Source organism: Bufo bufo, chromosome 4 (genome assembly GCF_905171765.1).
Source record: "Bufo bufo chromosome 4, aBufBuf1.1, whole genome shotgun sequence".
NCBI classification, from domain to species: Eukaryota; Metazoa; Chordata; class Amphibia; order Anura; family Bufonidae; genus Bufo; species Bufo bufo.
The window spans coordinates 590,141,045-590,165,446 of NC_053392.1; the positions used below are offsets into that span (position 1 = coordinate 590,141,045).

The 24,402-nt window shown below is 44.3% G+C and overlaps 1 protein-coding gene across 1 annotated transcript in view; it reads left to right on the forward strand.

Annotated features, from left to right (window-relative positions):
* The window catches only part of RRP15 (ribosomal RNA processing 15 homolog), a 34,903-nt gene extending 25,503 nt beyond the window's left edge, over positions 1 to 9,400 (forward strand). The window contains exon 5 of the mRNA XM_040430444.1: positions 8,093 to 9,400. Within this exon, the coding sequence (XP_040286378.1) occupies positions 8,093 to 8,260 (168 nt within the window). The 3' untranslated portion in view covers positions 8,261 to 9,400. The remainder of the gene's footprint in view (positions 1 to 8,092) is intronic.
* Positions 9,401 to 24,402: the final 15,002 nt, after the last annotated feature.

Below are 24,402 nucleotides of genomic sequence, written 5' to 3' on the forward strand. Positions count from 1 at the left end.
TTTAGGGGTAAATGCGAAGACCCTCACCTGTGAGTCTTCTCATGGACATATTTGTAATGGCGGTTTGCAAGGCTTCGCGGATATACTCTGCAGGTCTTTCGGTCACTCAGTATACAGTGTTGCAGGCCAGTTGGTTCTTCTTCTTTGTTATCTGGCTCTTTTACATTTGCAGTGAGCCACGTGGTGGCGCTCTTGTATCACATGGTCTCGAATCCTGCGCCCGTGAACACTTTGGCAAGCTGTAGGTAGTATTTGAGCATACGGTCGTTTGACATATCTTTATGAAAGGCCATAGGAATGCTCCTCTGTATACAGATTACATGCTTCATTGAAAGCGCTTCTTGATCCGCAATCTGCAATGGTTTTAATCTCTAGCCTCACACATGACACTGGTCACAGCTGTATTCTGCTGTATGTGGCCATTATTGCTGTGCGTGTGCCATAGGTGTGCGCCAGTGATTAGAGGGTATGTGCTGGTAACCAGTCTGCTCTCCTGGCATGACTGCCTTAGCAAAATACTCATGATCGTCATAAAATCACAATTCTGGAGCAGCTTGTTCTGAAAACACTGCAGAGTACTGTTCCTCTGTTGTTCATCCTGGTAATGTCTGAATACGTTGACAACTCTTTCTTACCCTTCACCTTGTAAATAAGGTCACTGCCGACTGTGTAGGACACAACCGATCGACAATAGAAATAGTAAAGCCTAGTTGACAACTTCCAGGAGGAATAACAGAGGGACCACATTAGAGTTGTAAGAAAAAACACTCCTTAAGGCTACATGCACACGACCATTGTGTGTTTTGCGGTCCGCACGCACAGCCATTCATATAACTGCCTATTTTTGTCCGCAAAGCGAACAAGAATAGGACAGGTTATTTTTTTTTTGCGGACCACGGAACGGAGCAACGGATGCGGACAGCACACGGAGTGCTCAGAAAAAAGATGGCTCCGGCAGCATTCCGCAATATCAAAAATTCTTTAATCGTACCTCCAGACACAAACGGCAACGTTTCGACTGAACACCAGTCTTTGTCAAGCCTAATGACATCAATGCTGATAGGCATATATATACCCCCCACATAAAATACACCCCATTACATCATCAGTACAAATCAATGTATAATAGAATACATATGTCCACATTCTAACTTACAGCTGATGATATGTCCACCATACTCGTGGTGTTCTCCTCGGCGTTCTCTTGTCTGTATTGCGCAGCCGCGTCTCAATACATTCGCATACCCGGAAGTGTCATGCGTCACCATGGCACCCGGCGGCGCACGTGTCTCTAGCCAATGAGCTGCCAAAAGGCAACCACCGACGTCACAGCCTGCGCGTCCACCATGTCATCCTCCCCCAGAAGTGCACGTCCGTGCGTCAGTAACGTAGGTCACATGGGGTCCGCAGCCAATGACAACACAGCGCAAACACCGGCGTCATGGTAACGATGACGCCCCGGTCAACGCTACTTCCTATACAGAAAACAAGTGCAATCTGTATCTAAAGCGAACCGATCTATATCTGATCATACTCTTTAAACACACTGTGGGGCCCATGCCCTCAACGGTGATCACCTAATTATAAAGGAGCATCAATACAGATTGCACATAGTCATATACAAGACAGTAATGGGGATTACATATATCACAGGTATGGTACACAGTAACCACACATAGTCACAATGTGAATGATGTACCATACATACATATCCAATATATACATAGATCATCACAATAGTCCATTGTCATATGGATTGGGGATCGATCCCCCGGGGATGTGTTACATATATGTTAAAAACATGATGTCCCTATACTAAGAGGACACAACAGTGACCAATATCAATCAATGGATGAGACATTGAACTCTATATTCAAGCCAAAGGGTTGTAGGGACCTAAGGGTATGGATCCATTTAAGTTCCTTTTTCCTCAGGATTCCCTTCCTGTCCCCACCCCTTCTCAAGTATCCTACGCTATCAATTGCCCGAAATCTCAATTGATTTATGGAATGTTTGCAATCAATGAAGTGTTTTGCAACCGGTTTGTCGAGTGCACCTGTTCTTATTGTGCTTTTGTGTTTGTTAATTCTTTCCCTCAATTCCATCGTGGTCTCCCCCACATAGATCAAACTGCACGGGCCATGTATCATGTACACCACATCAGTGGATTTACATGTATAATGACCTTTGATCTTAAACCGTTTGCCACTGTATGGGTGTGTAAAACCGTCACCTTTCATGATGCCACCGCAGTTGCAACAGGAAAGGCAAGGGAAATTACCATTCCTCAGTGGTGCTAGTCTTTTCTGTTTCTCGATGTCCTTCCCCCCTATATCCGCCTTCACCAATCTATCGCGTAGGTTAGGGCTCCGTTTGTATGCCATCATTGGGGGAACTGAAAATTCAGTGACTGCAGGCAATCCTTTCTGCAGGATCTGCCATTCCTGTCGTAGGATGGTGGCAATATTGCCGCTATCACTCCCAAAGATGGATACAAATGGAATTCGGGCGGTCTCCTGTTTTTGTGGTTTCCTTGTCAAGGTGGTGCTACGTTCCATAGATACAATCTTATGTTTGGTACGGTTGATCAATTTGGTGGGATAACCTCTCTTGCTGAACTTATTGCACATCTCATCCACCCTAAATCCAAAGAGGGTGTCATCCGATACGATACGATACGACGTACCCTAAGTAATTGACTCCACGGTAGGGAGCTTACCATATTCTGGGGATGACTACTGTCATACATTAACAAGGTGTTCCTGTCTGTAGGTTTTTGGAAAAGATCAGTACAGATCTTTCCATCGCGCACCTGAATTCGGACGTCAAGGAACTGCAGCTCACGGGCAGAATGCATCACGGTGAACTGCAGGTCCCGGACCCCAGAATTCAGGTGCGCATGAAATGCATCTAACTCGGGTACAGTGCCTGTCCAAATCAGGAAAATGTCGTCGATGTAGCGCCACCAGCACAGAACTCTCTCAAAGAATATGGAGCGATACACCAGCCGATCCTCGACCTCCGCCATGAAGATGTTTGCGTAGGTGGGGGCCACATTAGACCCCATCGCCACACCTCGCTTTTGCTGGTAGAAGGTGTCCCCGAAGAGAAAGTAATTCCTCCTCAGGACCACCTCCAGGAGGGCGAGGATCAGCCGGCGCGCCCCAGGAGAGAGTTCCGTGCTGGCCAGGGCCACATCGACGACATTCAGGCCATAGGAGTGATCAATGGATGTATACAGGGATACAACATCAAAACTCACCAGCAAAAACTCCGCCGGCAAGTCAAGTGAACAGCTTTGTCAGGAAATGGCCAGTGTCCCTGACACAGGAGGGAGCCGTGGTCGCGTGGATCCGCAACACTTTATCCAAAAAGATGGACACAGGATTAAAGATGGAACCCCTGCCCGACACTATGGGTCGGCCAGGGGGATCCACAAGACTCTTGTGGATCTTTGGTAAAACATATATCACAGGGGTGATCGGATGGCTCACACGCAGAAAACTGTTTAGCTCATCATCAATGATTCCTTGGCTGAGAGCCTCATCCAATAACACCCCTATGATATCTGCTATGTCCCATCTCGGATCCTTACTCAACATCTCATAAACATTACCATCTCCAACCTGTCTTTTGATCTCCTCAACATATTTACAGGTATCCATCACGACCACGGCACCCCCCTTGTCAGCTGGCTTGATCGTCAATTGTTTATTGTGTTCCAGCTCAAGAACAGCCCGTCTTTCATCTTGAGACAGGTTGTGTTTGAACTTATGGGTTCCCTCAAACCTCAATTGATCGATGCGTTTCCTGACAAAGCCGATATAAGTTTCAACCACATGATTGTTTTGCGGTGGAGCAAAGTGACTTTTATTACGTAATTCGAAGTTTTTACACGTTAGGATATTAGTGGGTGCATCAGGTTGACTGACAGGTACATCAATATTTCTAGCTGAAAAAAAGGCTTTCAATCTCAAGCGCCTAAAAAACTTTTGCAGGTCAAGCTCAAATTCGAACCAGTCCCGTGAAGTTGTAGGGCAGAATGTCAGGCCCCGGCTTAGCACATTAATTTGTGTCGTATCAAGCTGGGAGGAGGAGATGTTCACTACCAAGTTCATCATTTCCGCTGACCGCGTCTCGTTATTCTCCCCTGTGTATGGGTGGAGGCCTCTATCGATATTGGGGGAAGGGTTCTTGTTGGATCGGTGGTGTTTCCTGCCACCCCTTCTATATCGCCCTCCCCTCTTTTTCTGCTTGGGCCTAAAAAATTGGACGCACCTGACTCATCAGCGGAATCAGATTCACCAGTGCTAAAGCCAAATTTGCCTTGATCAAAGCGTTTACCCCGTCTGCGTCTATTAAACCTTTGCGGTTGAGATGACTGCCAGTTGTATATCTTACCAGACTGGTAATCATCTAAATCTCTATGCCACTTATCTCTCTTGATGTGTTCCACTTCCAACTTATGTCGTGAAATGTGTTGTGGTCTTTTCTTTGTATACTGTAAAATCCTCAGCACTCATAAGGTCCTGGATCTGGATTTCCAACTCGGCTGTAATTTTCTTCAGGTTGTCAACCTCTTTCTGCAAAAAGTCTATGTTTAATAACATTAGTTCAAAAGAATATTGATTATTAATTGCTTCAAAGGCTTTACAGAAGTCACCATTGGTGGGAAATAAATTGGGGCGAAGATTAGATCTAAGTCCCCTTGGTATCCTTTGTTGCTTATAGTATTCTCTTAGGGTAATTAGATGGAGTTCCATGGTATTCAATCTTTTGAGATCTTGCTCTACTTTGCATTTCAGGATGTCAACAGAGGGGGAACTCAAAAAGGCCACATCACATCCATCTACATTGATAAGTCGCTGTATGTCCTCATCAGTATATACATACATGTGTCTTGACGAGGTTTCCATATTCTTACTTGGACCTGGGGGACCCTCCATGATGTGAATCACCACTGCGTCCGATTCCCTAGTGCACGCCTCTCGGATCCAATATAGATGCAAATAGTAGTGTAGAAGCAGCACTGTGCGGTCTCACGATAATGCGTCTGTTTCAATGCAACAGCCTCACCATAGGCCCTTGATCCATCAGGCCATATAGTATACACGAAAGAAAGAAGATGGCTCCGGCAGCATTCCGCAATATCAAAAATTCTTTAATCGTACCTCCAGACACAAACAGCAACGTTTCGACTGTACACCAGTCTTTGTCAAGCCTAATAACATCAATGCTGATAGGCATATATATACCCCCCACATAAAATATTGCGGAATGCTGCCGGAGCCATCTTCTTTTTTCTGTGTATACTATATGGCCTGATGGATCAAGGGCCTATGGTGAGGCTGTTGCATTGAAACAGACGAATTATCGTGAGACCGCACAGTGCTGCTTCTACACTACTATTCGCAGCACACGGAGTGCTGTCCGCATCTTTTGCGCCCCATTGAAGTGAATGGGTCCGCATCCAAGCCGCAAAAACTGCGGCTCGGTTCCGGACCAAAACAACGGTCGTGTGCATGAGGCCTAATTGTTTAGATTATAGCTGTAATATTTTATGAATTGATGGGTACCTGTCCGTTTGGTTTATTAACCTTTTATATTTTGATCTACTCTATTCCTATATTTTTTTTCTCTACCTGCCCACCGAATGGCCAGGCTCTTCTTGGGGTAACGCCTGGGTTGTGCTCGACAGTCAGATTTTTTCCTTCTCTGCTTACCCCTCTCACAGCATGAAGTCTCACAAAGAGTAACTGCAGTCTTCTGTTCTCCTGAAGACAGGCTTTTTAATGACTGAGGTTTGTGGCGACGGCACTTACGATGCTGTTCCAACACCTCTCCCAGGGCAGTTTAATTACATCTAATAGTTTTAGTCATGCAAATTGCAATCAACATCTTCTGTGAGGGCCTTGACCTCATGGTGATTATGACGAACAGATTATACTGGCAGAAACACGAGTCACTTGTATTGAATGTCTGAGATTTCTTGTACAAGTCGTTCTAATTGAGAAAGCCAGTTGGATAACCAGCAAAACATCTTCAGGAGAAAATACAGTTCAGTTGTTCGGACTTATTACTACTGATTTGTGACCCGGGTGCTTTCTACACAGGATAAATGGAGTAAGATCTACTCTATCTATCTACTCTATCTATCTATCTACTCTATCTATCTATCTACTCTATCTATCTATTATCTATCTATCTATCTATCTCTTATTGTTTCACATGTGCTGCTAATGTATGCATGCTTACAGTAGCCTGTATAACAGTATTACATTACAGCTGTTGGACTGTATACCTTACCTGCCATCCCTGGTTCACTTTTACTGAATGCATGTGTTGATGCCAAGTACATTCCTATCTGCCACAAACATGTGGTACCACTTATCTGGGGGAGTGGATCAGCTGTGAAGGTCAAACATGGCTGCCCCCCTAGTGCAAATGCATGAGTGCCTGTCAAACCCTTAGAAATATCAGATCTGATCCCGCTGAAGCAATATTAGGTAGATGGATGGAATATGTTTTGACTCAGGCTCTTGCACACGAGCGTTTGTGCCCGTATTGCGGACTGCAAACGGCAGTCCACAATGCACGGACACCTTCCATTTGCACGCCATTTGGGGATGCAGTCCCATTGACTTGAATGGGTCCGCGATCTGCAAGAGACGCTCCGCCCCGAAAAAAAAAATAGGACATAGAACGTGGGCTTCCAATCCATGCCTCCGCTCCACATCCATGATAGGTGCCCGTATATTGCAGACCCGCTGTTTGCGCGCCACAACACGGGAACGGGACACCTTTTCCAAATTTGCATAACTCAGTCTTGCATATAAATACATGAAACTATGTAATATATATCATCAGAGGAGGACAGCTTCTACCTCGCTTTCTGTAGCCTGTACTCCTGCTTTGCCAGTCTTCAGGTTTTCTGTAAATGTTCAGAAACCTCCTTTTATTAGGCACGTTTTACACTTGCGTTGGGCACAGCCTTCTGGATCTGTCTCTACCAGAATTCTATTATTACCTGTAATGGGGACCGGCGGAGATCCAGCCGCAACTCTGCAAACATCGGCCCGGACAATTCTCGGCTTCTTTGCCGGGTTGCGGCCGAATCTCCGCTGGCCCATTATAGTTAAAGGGGCTGGTGAGTATCGGGTAGTGTCCAGCAGTGCCGCATCCAGACATCTCTTGCAGGCTGCTCCCTGCCGGAACAGCCTGCCAGAGATGTCAAAGGGCTAATTCAGATGGCAGTGTTTTGCGGTCCGCAAATTGAGAATCCGCAAAACACGAATAACAGCCTGTGTACGTTCCACATTCTGCGGAATGGACAGAGCCAGCGCAATATAGAAATGCCTATTTTTGTCTCCGATTGCGGACAAGAATAGGACATGCCCTATATTATTTGCGGGGCCATGGAACGGAACTATGGATGCGGACAGCACACAGTGTTCTTTCTGCATCTTTTGTGGCCCTATTGATATGAACGGGTCCGCACCCGTTCCGCAAAATTCGGTACATACGGCTGTCTGAATGAACCCTTACACTAGCTCCCCGTAATAATAAAAAAAATCCCTGCACCCAGTTGCACATTTGGTTGTGATTTATTTCACAGTTCTCCAAGGAACCTCCTGTTGCAGCCATTGTCGCCATGCTACAGTACAATTGCCGTGTCGATCCACGAGTACATCACAGTTGTCCGATTTCTTGAAAACGGTCTAATTGTCAGACCAGAATGTTACATTCAGATTCCTATGTGGATTGCAGAAACCTTTAAAGGGAAGCTTTATCTAGCTTAATGTAGTAAATAGATTGGGAGGAAGGGGATGCAGCTGCAGGTTGTCTGTGAGGCTGCATGCTGTGAGAGGGAGGGGGGAGATATCTGCTTGGTTCAAGCACACCTACTCCTCAGCCATATTATTTATTTATTTTTTTAATGTCTTTTTTTGACCCTGACTGTGCACAACTGCTTACTGTCTCCTTGCATAAGAGCAGTCACAATGACACGCTTTCACTATAAATTGGGCATGTCCCATCCGTCCATGCAGATGTTGCGTTTTGACATTAAATTTTGTATCTCTATTCCTTTCAGGCCGCCACAAGGACACAACACGCATCAGACTGGAACATCCTTCGCGATGACTTCATGATGGGAGCGTCTATGAAGGACTGGGATAAGGACAGTGATGACGGAGCGGTGGACACAAAGCCGGAACCTAAGGTCAAACAGGAAGAGAGTGGAAGTGATTCCGACAGATAACGCTGCATCGGACGGAGAGCTAAAGATAAAACCTTAATCTCTCTGCATCCGACACGAATAAACTCTTCATTCTGTGAATGCATAACATTTTTGACATTACACATATGCCTTTTTGTAAAAAAAAATAAATATAAAAATATGTATATGGAGAGAGAAAAAAAGCGTTTTGTGTTTTTCTCTCGGACTTGACAAGTCCTTAATCCTGAAAAAATTTCCGAAAGGTATAATTTTTCAACTTATTTTTCCAAAACATCCAGTGCAGTCATAACAGTGGCATGTGCCCAATAATTGTGTGGGTGGGTGCCAGAGGTCGCCGGGTTTGTTTGTTTTTAATATCGATGGGCGTGGTTTCCCCCCCCCCCCCATGACCCCTCGTCTCCTGGTGGAAGAAGGGGGCAATACACTTGCGGACATCACCTTGTGTGGTAGATGTGTTTGAAATGTCTACTGGCAGTGAGAGGAGTGCCTGGCTTGGCTTGAAACAGATTCCAGTGCTGTGCTTCAAATTATCCTGCATGAAAGTAACTGCTTGGCGTTCACTAATGTCTCTCCAAGGTTAGAAGAACAGAAAACAGCTTGACCTGCATTTATCAAAGGATGCTACGGTTTCCCTTTACAATTGGTACCTTTGGGGAAGGAGGGGGGGGTTTGCAACTGAGCTGCTGAGGTTTTGCCTTCAGCAATGATGCATTGGAGGCTCGCAGTTCTTTGATGTCCATTAAAAGTTTAACCCTAAGTCTTTCTGTTCTTCATTTGCCATACAGTTTTATACAGGCAGTTGCTACATGTCATCATCCAGGAGGCTGGTTGTAGTAGTCAGTGGGAAGATTGACAGGACAAGTTCCTAGCCCCTGTAGATTGACGACCTAGATTTTACCATTCCTCTTGCCGACCTCTAACACTGTACTGTCAGTGCTCGGAGTGTGAAGAGCAGGGATCGGCAACCGTCGCAGTTCGCACAATCCAGCTGTTGTGAAACTACAACTCCCAGCACGCACCTTTAACTTCTGTGGGGGTTCAGAGAACAGCCACGCAATTGTGCACGATGGGAGATGTAGTTTCACAACACATGGAGTACCGGAGGTTGCTGACCCCTGGGGTAGAGACTATTGCCAAGGCAAATGGTAAATCCCAGTTCTAAGTTAAAGGGAACCTGTCACCTGAAAAACGCATATTAAACCGACCACAGTACCTTACAGTATCCCCCAGTGTGTTGCTAATCATGTTTTTCTTGCCTCTTTGTGTTTCTTCATACTTGTTAAAAACGATGTTTTAATGTCGGTTGGCGCTGTCTCCGAGTCAGGCTTGGAGTCAAGGGGGGCAGCGGCCTAGGCGTCTCCAATCCTGCTCTCCCCGCCTCCCGCCGCCTTGATTGACACGCCGCCGGGACCGCGCTCTCAGCCCGCAACCGCAGTAAAGGGCTGCTGTAGCGCGATCCCGGCTCCGGCTCGTACACTCAGCCGCCTCCCGTCTCGCTACAGCGCATGCGCCCGCCAGCCTTACATACTCGCGAGTATGTCCCGGCACTGAGATGCGGCGTGTCAATCAAGGCGGGGAGAGCAGGATTGGAGACGCCTAGGCCGCTGCCCCCCTTGACTCCAAGCCTGACTCTGAGACAGCGCCAACCGACATTAAAACATCGTTTTTAACAAGTATGAAGAAACACAAAGAGGCAAGAAAAACATGATTAGCAACACACTGGGGGATACTGTAAGGTACTGTGGTCGGTTTAGAACTGGCAGTGTACACAGAAGAGCCGACAGATCCTCTATACTACACCACACAGGAGCTCCAACAGATCCTCTATACTACACCACACAGGAGAGCTGACAGATCCTCTATACTACACCGCACAGGAGAGCTGACAGATCCTCTATACTACACCACACAGGAGAGCTGACAGATCCTCTATACTACACCGCCCAGGAGAGCTGACAGATCCCCTATACTACACCACACAGGAGAACTGACAGATCCTCTATACTACACCACACAGGAGAGCTGACAGATCCTCTATACTACACCGCACAGGAGCTCCAACAGATCCTCTATACTACACCACACAGGAGAGCAGACAGATCCTCTATACTACACCACACAGCAGAGCCGACAGATCCTCTATACTACACCACACAGCAGAGCCGACAGATCCTGTATACTACACCACACAGGAGAGCAGACAGATCCTCTATACTACACCACACAGGAGAGCCGACAGATCCTCTATACTACACCACACAGGAGAGCCGACAGATCCTCTATACTACACCACACAGGAGAGCCGACAGATCCTCTATACTACACCACACAGGAGAGCCGACAGATCCTGTATACTACACCACACAGGAGAGCTGACAGATCCTCTATACTACACCACACAGGAGAGCCGACAGATCCTCTATACTACACCACACAGGAGAGCCGACAGATCCTCTATCCTACACCACAGGAGAGCTGTCAGATCCTCTATACTACACCACACAGCAGAGCCGACAGATCCTCTATACTACACCGCACAGGAGAGCTGACAGATCTTCTATACTACACCACACAGGAGAGCTGACAGATCCTCTATACTACACCGCACAGGAGAGCCGACAGATACTCTATACTACACCACACAGGAGAGCAGACAGATCCTCTATACTACACCACACAGGAGAGCAGACAGATCCTCTATATTACACCATACAGGAGAGCTGACAGATCCTCTATACTACACCACACAGGAGAGCTGACAGATCCTCTATACTACACCGCACAGGAGAGCTGACAGATCCTCTATACTACACCACACAGGAGAGCTGACAGATCCTCTATACTACACCACACAGGAGCTCCAACAGATCCTCTATACTACACCACACAGGAGAGCTGACAGATCCTTTATACTACACCACGCAGGAGAGCCGACAGATCCTCTATACTACACCACACAGGAGAGCTGACAGATACTCTATACTACACCACACAGGAGAGCCGACAGATCCTCTATACTACACCACACAGGAGAGCCGACAGATCCTCTATACTACACCACACAGGAGAGCGGACAGATCCTCTATACTACACCACACAGGAGAGCTGACAGATCCTCTATACTACACCACACAGGAGAGCCGACAGATCCTCTATACTACACCACACAGGAGAGCCGACAGATCCTCTATCCTACACCACACAGGAGAGCCGACAGATCCTCTATACTACACCGCACAGGAGAGCTGACAGATCTTCTATACTACACCACACAGGAGAGCTGACAGATCCTCTATACTACACCACACAGGAGAGCAGACAGATCCTCTATACTACACCACACAGGAGAGCAGACAGATCCTCTATACTACACCACACAGGAGAGCAGACAGATCCTCTATATTACACCACACAGGAGCTCCAACAGATCCTCTATACTACACCACACAGGAGAGCCGACAGATCCCCTATACTACACCACACAGCAGAGCCGACAGATCCTCTATACTACACCACACAGGAGAGCAGACAGATCCTCTATACTACACCACACAGGAGAGCAGACAGATCCTCTATACTACACCACACAGCAGAGCCGACAGATCCTCTATACTACACCACACAGGAGAGCAGACAGATCCTCTATACTACACCACACAGGAGAGCAGACAGATCCTCTATACTACACCACACAGGAGAGCAGACAGATCCTCTATATTACACCATACAGGAGAGCTGACAGATCCTCTATACTACACCACACAGGAGAGCTGACAGATCCTCTATACTACACCGCACAGGAGAGCTGACAGATCCTCTATACTACACCACACAGGAGAGCTGACAGATCCTCTATACTACACCACACAGGAGCTCCAACAGATCCTCTATACTACACCACACAGGAGAGCTGACAGATCCTTTATACTACACCACGCAGGAGAGCCGACAGATCCTCTATACTACACCACACAGGAGAGCTGACAGATACTCTATACTACACCACACAGGAGAGCCGACAGATCCTCTATACTACACCACACAGGAGAGCCGACAGATCCTCTATACTACACCACACAGGAGAGCGGACAGATCCTCTATACTACACCACACAGGAGAGCTGACAGATCCTCTATACTACACCACACAGGAGAGCCGACAGATCCTCTATACTACACCACACAGGAGAGCCGACAGATCCTCTATCCTACACCACACAGGAGAGCCGACAGATCCTCTATACTACACCGCACAGGAGAGCTGACAGATCTTCTATACTACACCACACAGGAGAGCTGACAGATCCTCTATACTACACCACACAGGAGAGCAGACAGATCCTCTATACTACACCACACAGGAGAGCAGACAGATCCTCTATACTACACCACACAGGAGAGCAGACAGATCCTCTATATTACACCACACAGGAGCTCCAACAGATCCTCTATACTACACCACACAGGAGAGCCGACAGATCCCCTATACTACACCACACAGCAGAGCCGACAGATCCTCTATACTACACCACACAGGAGAGCTGACAGATCCTCTATACTACACCACACAGCAGAGCTGACAGATCCTCTATACTACACCACACAGGAGAGCTGACAGATCCTCTATACTACACCACACAGGAGAGCCGACAGATCCTCTATACTACACCACACAGGAGAGCTGACAGATCCTCTATACTACACCACACAGCAGAGCCGACAGATCCTCTATACTACACCGCACAGGAGAGCCGACAGATCCTCTATATTACACCACACAGGAGCTCCAACAGATCCTCTATACTACACCACACAGGAGAGCTGACAGATCCTGTATACTACACCACACAGGAGAGCTGACAGATCCTTTATACTACACCACACAGGAGAGCCGACAGATCCTCTATACTACACCACACAGGAGAGCTGACAGATCTTCTATACTACACCACACAGGAGAACTGACAGATCCTCTATACTACACCGCACAGGAGAGCCGACAGATCTTCTATACTACACCACACAGGAGAACTGACAGATCCTCTATACTACACCACACAGGAGAGCTGACAGATCCTCTATACTACACCACACAGGAGAGCCAGCAGATCCTCTATACTACACCGCACAGGAGAGCCGACAGATCCACTATACCAGGAATCCTCAAACTGCGGCCCTCCAGCTGTTGCAAAACTACAACTCCCAGCATGCCAGAACAGCCTACAGCAGGGCATTGTGGGAGTTGTACTTTTACAACAGTTGGAGGGCCGCAGTTTGAGGATGCCTGCACTATACTCTTAACCTTATATACAAGTATATGACTACTATAATAATGCTCCTATGTACAAGGATATATATTATAATACTTATCCTATGTACAAGAATATAACTAAAATCACAAAGAAAAAAAACATCCTGCACGATATGATAAATAAATATGCGGATGTCCATCCGAAAAAAAATCACAGAAAAAGCAAGCATTATATATAGATTAAGCCCTCACTCTGATATAAAATCCGAGACTCTCAGCCAATATATTTTGAACAAAACATGGCTCTCTGTGGACCATGGCTTTTGCTGTGGGATGCGACGAAGAAAATTTCAGGAAACTTTATTTGGGGTTAACTTTATTTGGGCTGAACTTTATTTGGGGTTAATCAGAGGCACTTTAACCCCTTAAGGACTTAGGAGTACCGGTACGGCATGTTTCCCGAGTCCTTAAGGAACCATGACGTACCGGTACGTCATGTGTTGTTCCGATCACCGGCGGACGGTGATCGGAACCCGGTGCCTGCTCAAATCATTGAGCAGGCACCTTGGCTATATGCGCGGGGGGGATGGTCCCGTGACCCCCCCCCCCCCCCCCCCTCCGTGTCGGCGATTGCCGCAAACCGCAGGTCAATCCAGACCTGCGGTTTGCAGCTTTTACCTGTGCTTGCGGCGGTGATTGGGGGGCGTGCCATCGGGTCCCCATGCGGCTGTAGGGGGGACCCGATGGCATGGAAGGCAGCGCGAGGCCTAAGGAAGGCATCGCGCTGCCTTCCGGTGACGAGCCTGTGAGGTCCAGCCCCCTGGATCTCACAGGCCGGAATCTGTATGAGTAATACACACAGTATTACTCATACATCCAATGCATTCCAATACAGAAGTATTGGAATGCATTGTAAAGGATTAGACCCCCAAAAGTTCAAGTCCCAGAGTGGGACAAAAAATAAAGTGAAAAAAAAAAGTTGAAAAAATGAAGTTTTCCCCCAAAAAAATTAAAAGTTTCAAGTAAAAATAAACAAAAACGTCATTTTCCCAAAATAAAGTTAAAAAAAATTGGTAAAAAATAGGGGAATAAAAAAAAAGTATACATATTAGGTATCCCTGCGTCCATATCGACCGGCTCTATAAACATATCACATGACCTATCCCCTCAGATGAACACCGTAAAAAATGAAAAATAAAAACTGTGCTAAATAAACCATTTCTTTGTCACCTTACATCACAAAAAGTGTATCAAAAAGGCGTTTGCCCACCAAAATAGTACAAATCTAACCGTCACCTCATCCCGCAAAAAAATTAGCCCTACCTGAGACAATCGCCCAAAAAAAAACTATGGCTCAGAATATGGAGACACTAAAACACCATTTTTTTTGTTTTAAAAAAGCTGTTCTTGTGTAAAACTTACATAAATAAAAAAGTATACATATTTGGTATCGCCGCCCCTCAGATGAACACCGTAAAAACAAAAAAATTAAAATTGTGCTAAATAAACCATTTTTTGTCACCTTACATCACAAAAAGTGTAATAGCAAGCGATCAAAAAGTCACACGCACCCCAAAATAGTGCCAATAAAACCGTCATCTCATCCCGCAAAAATCATACCCTACCCAAGGTAATCGCCCAAAAACTGAAAAAATTATGGCTCTCAGACTATGGAAACACTAAAACATGATTTTTTTTGCTTCAAAAATGAAATCGTTGTGTAAAACTTATATAAATAAAGAAAAAGTATACATATTAGGTATCGCCACATCCGTGACAACCTGGTCTATAAAAATATCACATGATCTAACCTGTCAGAAGAATGTTGTAAATAACAAAAAAAAAAGGGTGCCAAAACAGCTATTTCTTGTTATCTTGCCTCACAAAAAATGTAATATAGAGCAACCAAAAATCATATGTACCCTAAACTAGTACCAACAATACTGCCACCCTATCCCGTAGTTTCTAAAATGGGGCCACTTTTTTGGAGTTTCTACTCTAGGGGTGCATCAGGGGGGCTTCAAATGGGACATGGTGTCAAAAAAAACAGTCCAGTAAAATCTGCCTTCCAAAAACCGTATGGCATTCCTTTCCTTCTGCGCCTTGCCGTGTGTCCGTACAGCGGTTTACGACCACATATGGGGTGTTTCTGTAAACTACAGAATCTGGGCCATAAATATTGAGTTTGGTTTGGCTGTTAACCCTTGCTTTGTAACTGGAAAAAAATTATTAAAATGGAAAATCTGCCAAAAAAGTGAAATTTTGAAATTGTATCTCTATTTTCCATTAATTCTTGTGGAACACCTAAAGGGTTAACAAAATTTGCAAAATCAGTTTTGAATACCTTGAGGGGTGTAGTTTCTTAGATGGGGTCACTTTTATGGAGTTTCTTCTCTAGGGGTGCATCAGGGGGGCTTCAAATGGGACATGGTGTAAAAAAAAAACAGTCCAGCAAAACCTGCCTTCCAAAAACCGTATGGCATTCCTTTCCTTCTGCGCCCTGCCGTGTGCCCGTACAGCGGTTTACGACCACATATGGGGTGTTTCTGTAAACTACAGAATCTGGGCCATAAATATTGAGTTTGGTTTGGCTGTTAACCCTTGCTTTGTAACTGGAAAAAAAATTATTAAAATGGAAAATCTGCCAAAAAATCTTCTCTATTTTCCATTAATTCTTGTGGAACACCTAAAGGGTTAACAAAGTTTGTAAAATCAGTTTTGAATACCTTGAGGGGTGTACCATTTTTGGGTGGTTTCTATTATGTAAGCCTCGCACGTTGACTTCAGACCTGAACTGGTCCCTAAAAATTGGGTTTTTGAAAATTTCTGAAAAATTTCAAGATTTGCTTCTAAACTTCTAAGCCTTGTAACATCCCCAAAAAATAAAATATCATTCCCAAAATGATCCAAACATGAAGTAGACATATGGGGAATGTAAAGTAATAACTATTTTTGGAGGTATTACTATGTATTATAGAAGTAGAGAAATTGAAACTTGGAAATTTGCAATTTTTTACCAATTTTTGGTAAATCTGGTATTTTTTTATAAATAAAAATTTATTTATTTTTACTTCATTTTACCAGTGTCATGAAGTACAATATGTGACGAAAAAACAATCTCAGAATGGCCTGGATAAGTCAAAACGTTTTAAAGTTATCACCACTTAAAGTGACACTGGTCAGATTTGCAAAAAATGGCCGGGTCTTTAAGGTGAAATAGGGCTTAAGGGGTTAAATGATGGCAGGTGTATGCTGACTCCTATTTAACATGATTTTGAATGTGATTGCTTAATTCTGAACACAGCTACATCCCCAGTTATACGAGGGTGTGCACACTTATGCAACCACATTATTATTATTTTTGTTTGTTTTCTTACCTCCACCTAAAAGATTTCAGTTTGTTTTTCAATGGAGTGGTACAGTTTATAGGTCACATTAAAGGTGGAAAAAGTTCTGAAATGATTTATCTTTGTCTCATTTTTTTACAGCACACAAACCTGACATTTTAACAGGGGTATGTAGACTTTTTATATCCACTGTACCTGCTTCCACAAAATACAGATTGCGGGTTTTGATATACCTGCTTGAACTAACAACTGATTGAGGCCTGCCATATATCAGCTTCCACAAAATAGAGATAGAGGTTTTCCATATACCTGGGTCCACAAAATACAGATTGCGGGTTTTGATATACCTGCTTCAACTAACAATTGATCCCTCCCTATTTGCTGCTCCGTCTCTACCTCTGAACGCCCCTCCTCTTCCTTTCTTGTGGGCACCCACGTGACGTCCATTGACACATCATCATCGTCACCTTCACCACCACTGACATTAGAGATCTCGGAGTAGGCAGCAACAGCGGGGACCACCCACAATCTGTATTTTGTGGACGCAGGTATATGGAAAACCTCTATCACTATTTTGTGGAAGCTGATATATGGAAGGCCTCAATCAGATGTTAGTTGAACCTGGTATATCACCCTCAAGCAGTAATTTTGTGGACACAGGTATATGGAAAACCTCTATCACTATTTTGTGGAAGTTGATATATAGAAGGCCTCAATCAGTTGTTAGTTGAACCTGGTATATCACCCTCAAGCAGTCATTTTGTGGACGCAGGTATATGGAAAACCTCTATCACTATTTTGTGGAAGCTGATATATGGCAGGCCTCAATCAGTTGTTACTTGAAGCTGGTATATCACCCTCAAACAGTAATTTTGTGGACGCAGGTATATGGAAAACCTCTATCACTATTTTGTGGAAGCTGATATATGGCAGGCCTCAATCAGTTGTTACTTGAAGCTGGTATATCATCCTCAAACAGTAATTTTGTGGACGCAGGTATATGGAAAACCTCAATCACTATTTTGTGAAAGCTGATAGATCGCAGCCCTCAATCAGTATTTTCTGGAAGCATACAAATGCACTATAATATACTTTCTATGTTAGAAAGTATATTATAAGTATATCACACCCCTCTGTGTATTACACCTTTCGATAGCACAACGTTACCAGTCCTTAAATGAACTTTTGTGGTCCTATTAGCTAGCGTTTGGTGTCCCTAAGTTCCTAACAGCCTGTCCCTGCTCCAAAATGCAACCTCTCCCTACACTGGCAAAACACATAACGTAAAATGGCTGCCAGATCGGGTTCTGTTATAGGGTTTGGGGTGTGTCAATGTGCTGAAACATCTCAATTGGCTGTCATGGGTCAAAGTTCGGCGTAATGCAAAAGAATATGGCGCGCACGGACATCGCCGCAACACGCAAAGTTTGCTGCGAACCGACTACCCGGCGAACTGCAATGCCATCACTACTTCCAGTCACTTGAAGCTGCTTTGGGAGTTTAGTGAAGATTCAGAGAACAGTTTCAGTTGGTTTCTAGTTTAGGAATAAACGTTGGACCATCAATGAGTCATAGCGGAGGCGCCATTAGACAGGGCTGTCTAACGCTGTCAATCGAAGGGGAAAGGGAAGTATTATAAGCACTGATGGTATAGCTTTATCAGTGCTCCAAGAACTACGCCGGCCCCTCGGTGCTCAAACTAATATTTAGGCAAAGTCCACATATCTCTGCAGTGGTGCAAGCTAAATAGAAACAAAATATATTGTTTCAGTCAGCATGATCAACCCTACAAGGCAGTATGCCTGGTTTAATAGGGTAGATCATGCTGTCGCAGACTCTTTAAGCAATATTTTGCTTGCATTTGGGTCAGTGAATTCTATATAACGGTTATAATTCCTAATGTTTTCTCTAAAGATAAGATGAATAAGGGAGTGGAAATGCAGACTCAGGACCTTCTCCTCCTGTGAGAAATGTTATATAAAGTCCACAAAGAGACCGTTTGAGTTTTCCCACAGTCAGTGGAGGATCTGATGCCGGGGTGTGAACTGAGGAGAGTGACTTCTCGTCTGATTATGGGAGAAGGAAGGTCCTTATGGGGGATTACCTCTGTTCTCCAAGTGACAGCTTTAATTCTGGTACTTAGCACTGAATGAGCCTTGAGAGTCGCTTGAGGTCAAACGATAACAAGTGATAAAAAATAATATTTTATTGGTTGATGATTTTAACCAAATGATTCTGTTTATATTGTTGAAGCCTTTTTTTTATCTCCCATTTTTGCGAGCCTTGTAATATAGAGCTGTCTGTAGAAAGTCGATGGTCAGTTCAACTGTTATATTAGTATATACACCAACCAACCCTAACATTAAAACCACTCACAAGAGAAGCTGGAATGATATTGATGATCTCATGACAATGGCATCTGTCAAGGAACAGGATGGCCGTAAGTGAACAGTCAATTCTTGAAGTTGATGCATTGGAAGCAGGAAAAATGAACAAGTGTAAGGATCTGAGCCACTCTGACAAGGACCAAATTGTGCTAGCGGGCGGACTGGTGGTTTGGAGGTCACTACCTACCAAAAGTAATGCAAGGAAGGACAACTTGTGAACTAGTCATAAATGCCCAATGCTTATTCATTCAAAGGCTATCCCATCTGGCCCGAACTCCTAGAAGATTTAGTAAAGAAGACCATGTAGTCTATGATAGAAAAGATGTAGCTACAGTTCAATCGGAGAGCCCATGCTGACCTCTGTCCACTGATGAAAGTGCCAACCATGTGCATGTGGGCATCAAAACTGGACCTTGGAGCTATGAAGTGTTGCTTACCTGGAGGAGTTATTTCACTGAATGAGTTATGCTCACCGAGCTAATGATAGGTTGTCCTGCTTTTGAGATCCCTAATGATTAGCTTCAATAGACAAGAGAAGCCATTGGCAAGTCTTCAGTCAGTCTTCAGGAGGGAGAAATGAAGCCTAAAATGGTGCACATTGAAATCAACATGTCGGTATAATGCATGAACAAGTAGGGTTCTCCAGATAATACCCCTTGTAGCTACTTTCCACTCTAGTAGTCCCTGAGTGAGTGACTCCCCTAGATTAAATCCCCTAGAAGAAAATTGATTTTCCAAGCAAGAGAACCTATCTACAGTATTGAACCTACCTACATCAGAAATATATAGTATATAATGGATCTACATAAATGACTTTAGGTGGATACACTTGTGTACCTTCTCTTCTTATTTTAGGCTGGTCTTGGTGGAAATGATGCAGTGGCCACATGAATCTGCGAGTTAACAGAAGTATTACCTTCAAATTTGTACAGTGGTTCCATGGAGACCCAGTGTCACTCAGATTGGGGGGAAAGGCAGAACTGCACCCATTTTGAAGTTTTTGAAGGGTACAACATAGCAATGTCTGGTTGTACATGAGACCACAGATAACCTTAGATCTTCCCAGTTTCTATGACCCATGACAATCTCAGCTCTGTTACATCTATATATGACCTACCTTGTATTAATCTACTGGATGCTCACTCCCCAGGCCTCACCTCATGGTTAAAATAAAACAAATGTTTTATAACTGTACGGGAATAAATTTCGCGATCTGCAGCCTCATTAAATCCCCAATTATCAGGAGTTTTCTGTACCGGGTTGCGGCTCCTTTCCAAGACTTTAAATGCATGTCTCCTTGCAGCCTTCGGCTTGTGAAATCTGGCTAGTCGTTTAATGATCTGGTCAGCAATTTTCGAAAGATTACTTCCTTTGTGTTAAGCAAAGCTTATCCGTGTACAACCAAAGAAAGGCAATCTAGAGAACAACCACAAATTGTAAAAAGCCAACCACATAATGTGCAACATTAAACAGGAAATCTGAGACCAGGAAGGGCTGAGAAGTAACTTTCCAGGTGTCTCTGGTTTACAAAAACCCTCTTTTTTTTAAGGAGCATGCCATAACAATGTAGTAATACACTAAACATTAACTCTAATGTGTTTATTTCTATCCGCTACCTTCTTGTTTTTAAAGGGGTACTCTGCTATGGACAGCCCCTACTTACAAACAGAATCCCTTGACAATAAACTGATCGCAAAGTGTCTTCCTGCTGTGATCTTCAGCGATCAGCTGTGAGGAAGCCTGGCAGTAATTGTTCAGTTTTCCTGCAGCGCCACCACAGGGGAAATGAAGCATTACACTGAAAACTATAGGTTATTTAATGCAGGACAGGTCCTCCACAGTGAGAGACATGCTCCACACTGGCCAAAACTATACCATATAGGTATTCTTCACTAGAAGTATTGGTTGTATGATAAGATATTACGTCCTGTGTTTCAGAGAGCTTCTTTGCTGGTCATGTTCTCCTACAAAAATTGAGATTTTCTCTGGAAGCTCTGAATTTAATACTTCTAGAGGAGAACGGGTTACGATATACAGCGTCTGATAAAGCATGCTGCCATTTTCTATCTGGACTCCATAGATGCATTTACCTCTGTATGTAACCTGATACTGGTGAGCTGGGAACTCTTTTAGGAAATATAAAACTTAGCTTTTACTTCGTTATACAGATAAAATAAGATGGAAAAAGGGGCTCAAAGAAGTATAATATATAATGGAGCGTCAGATCAGGTACCGTTTGGTGAGGCTAAAGGGGTCAAATAAAGCTCACAAGTCTCAGTGGTGGTGTGAACTCCACAATACAGCAATATAGCAAAGTGCCTAGGTACACTATCCCTCATAGACCCTAGTCTGTTTATGGGGAATACCTAAATGGCTTCAATCGGAGCACCTGCCCTGAAAAGAGCAACCCCCAGCCTCTGGAACCTCGGACCTATGTAATCCACCCTAACATAGACTAACCCCTAATGGCTCCAACGCGTTTCGCCAGTCATCCGGCTCATCAGGGAGCAGCATTGTGGGTCAGTGCGTTACTCAGCGGCAGTAGCAAGCAAACACTTCCTTTTACACACCTAACTCCTCCATTGCTCCCTTTTCAACGCTTCCCAGATGCTCCGCCGCTCTTGCAGGAAATAACAGCTCAGCCAATCAGTGGCCACAGCAGCGAGCTGTCTCAGACAGTGATTGGATGAGGGGTCATTTCCTGTATGTCCAGAGGGACCAGGAAGCAGATACCAACGTGGACCTTGGAATTATCATAATGGCATGCATTTTTCCCTTTTTTTTTTTTACAGCATGGTGATTTAAAATCTGTATCGACCATAAAACCCCTTTACCTCCTTGACTGTCCTAAACTATATAATAAACTCTAAAATTACATTATTATATAATACACAGTATATATGTGTTAACCACTAGGCCTCCAGCCATATTAGATATTAACCCACAACCATCCAGGACCAATGAATAATGGATAACATTACACTTTCATCACCCTAGATCTCCAGGAATATGAGATATTCACCTCTATGCTACTCTAGACCACCAGGGATATTGCAGTAATTAAAAACTAAGCTATGTCCAAAAAGAAAGGAAACATTTGAGTAAAAGGTGAGGGTCTTCTCTTCTTAAATCATAGCAAATTAAATGTTGTTTCTTTGCTTCAGGGTTGTCTCAGGACAATCTATTTTTTCCCTGTTGAGGTCTGGATATTTAGGATGAAGGTCATCAAAGGCGTCAGACTTCTACGGACATTTGATCCTACAACTCATTCCGAGCTTTGGTCGGCCAGCCGATTACGTGGCAAACTCCTTATTACGTACATCTCAGTTGAGGCATATAACCAGCAGCGCTTAGAAGTCCTCTTTTAACTATTTGATACTCAGTCCCACCATGAACATCGCTCGTGAAGTCAGCAGTCCATCTGGTTTTCATACAACTACAGTAGAGTTGGACTTTGCACCACGGGACCCCCTATTACCCACATTTCTGACATTCTCACTTTTAGCTGCTGTTTCTTTTTTTACGATGCCACGGTGAGGCTCTATTATAGACCTATTCAGGGAACACCTCATTATGTAATGGTCATATCCCTGCTAGGAGAATTACTAGGAATCGAGGAAAATGCCATTGCTGTATATATTAGGGATCCCTTGAGAAAGTGGGTCTTTTTCAGAGATGAAAGACAATTTCCGAGAAAGCTTGGGAGCACTATGAACATTGAGCAAATGTGTTTTATATACTCATGAGGTGCGTTCTTGACAGTAATTTTCTAGGGTGAGAAGGGTTTTTGATGTATGTGGCTTACCAACAATGCCTGGGATCACCACATTCATACAAAATTTATGTGCATATTATAGTGAGCAAAAGGCCTCATGGTAGACAGTGTCCCAGTGGTTCTGTACTATGGAATCATAGGTACTCCATATTGTCATAAATGGACAGGAGGAGTGGACTTAACTGTTAACCACAGCTAGGAGGTAAGGACTTTATTACAGTGAATCCTGAGGGTATTCTCCAACATGCAGAAGGCAGCAGAATTCCAATTCGTCATACCAAGGCAGTAGGGAACATTTGTGGTCAGGCAGGCACAGCCATAGGCACGTCACATTGTCATGAGTCTACTGGAGTAGTGGCCCCACTAGGTCACTAACGGATTTTGTGTAGGCTAGACCAGGGTGTATAATCTAAAGAATTATATGCACTTCACCCTTAAAGGAGTTCTCCAGGATTTATATATCTAGATTAGAGATTAGCGAATTTCTTAAAAGTTCGATTCGGCTGATTCACCGAATTTCACAGAAAAATTTCTTCGTCACGAAGCGCATTTTTTTTGTAAGTAGCGGATGCAATGACAGGGAGCCAGCTCCCGTCATTGTACCCCTCATATGCTGCGTTCATACATGATCGTGGCATCTGAGTGTAAAATTAACAATAAAAAAAAAATGTTATCAAACTTCCCGCCTCCATTTGCTCGCGACGGGCTGGCCGCCGCCATCTTGCTTGAAGATCTTCGGCCTGAGATCTTCAAGCAAGATGGAGGAAGTAACTTGATTATTTTTTTTTTTTATATACTATTTCAGGTTAAATTGATTCGCTAACACGAAGCACGAGGAAATTCTAGGCGAATCGAATTTATCCTGAAATTCGGATATAATTCCACTTTGTGGGATTCGATTTGCTCATCTCTAATTAAGATATAGAAGATATCGGCGAGAATCCTACTCCTGTTACCCCTCCCAAACAGTTGTTTGAGGAGGCTGCGGCGCTCACCAGAGCTCCATTGAATAGTGGCTGTGCTAAGTATTGCAGGTATTGCAATCGGACTGAGCGGTGCCTAGGCCACATGACCAATAAATGCGACATTATTGGCATAGGAAGAGGCCATGTGCTCACGGAGCATTGAGTCCTCTTCATACACCGGATCAGACACCTGCAGATCTGATAATGATGACCTATCCCAAGAATAGGCCATAATTATCAAAATCTTGGAGAACACCATTAACTGCTGCCATGAGGTATGGACTTTGTCACAGTGAATCTGCTGGACTATTCTCCGACAGGCCGAAGGCAGTAGAATTCCAAATTGGTGGTCAGAAGAAGAACTGGGTCTATAACGTGGGTAGCAGAACTGTAGAACATCTTAGCTCAATGCAGGAACCTAAAGAACCTTATTGCTCAG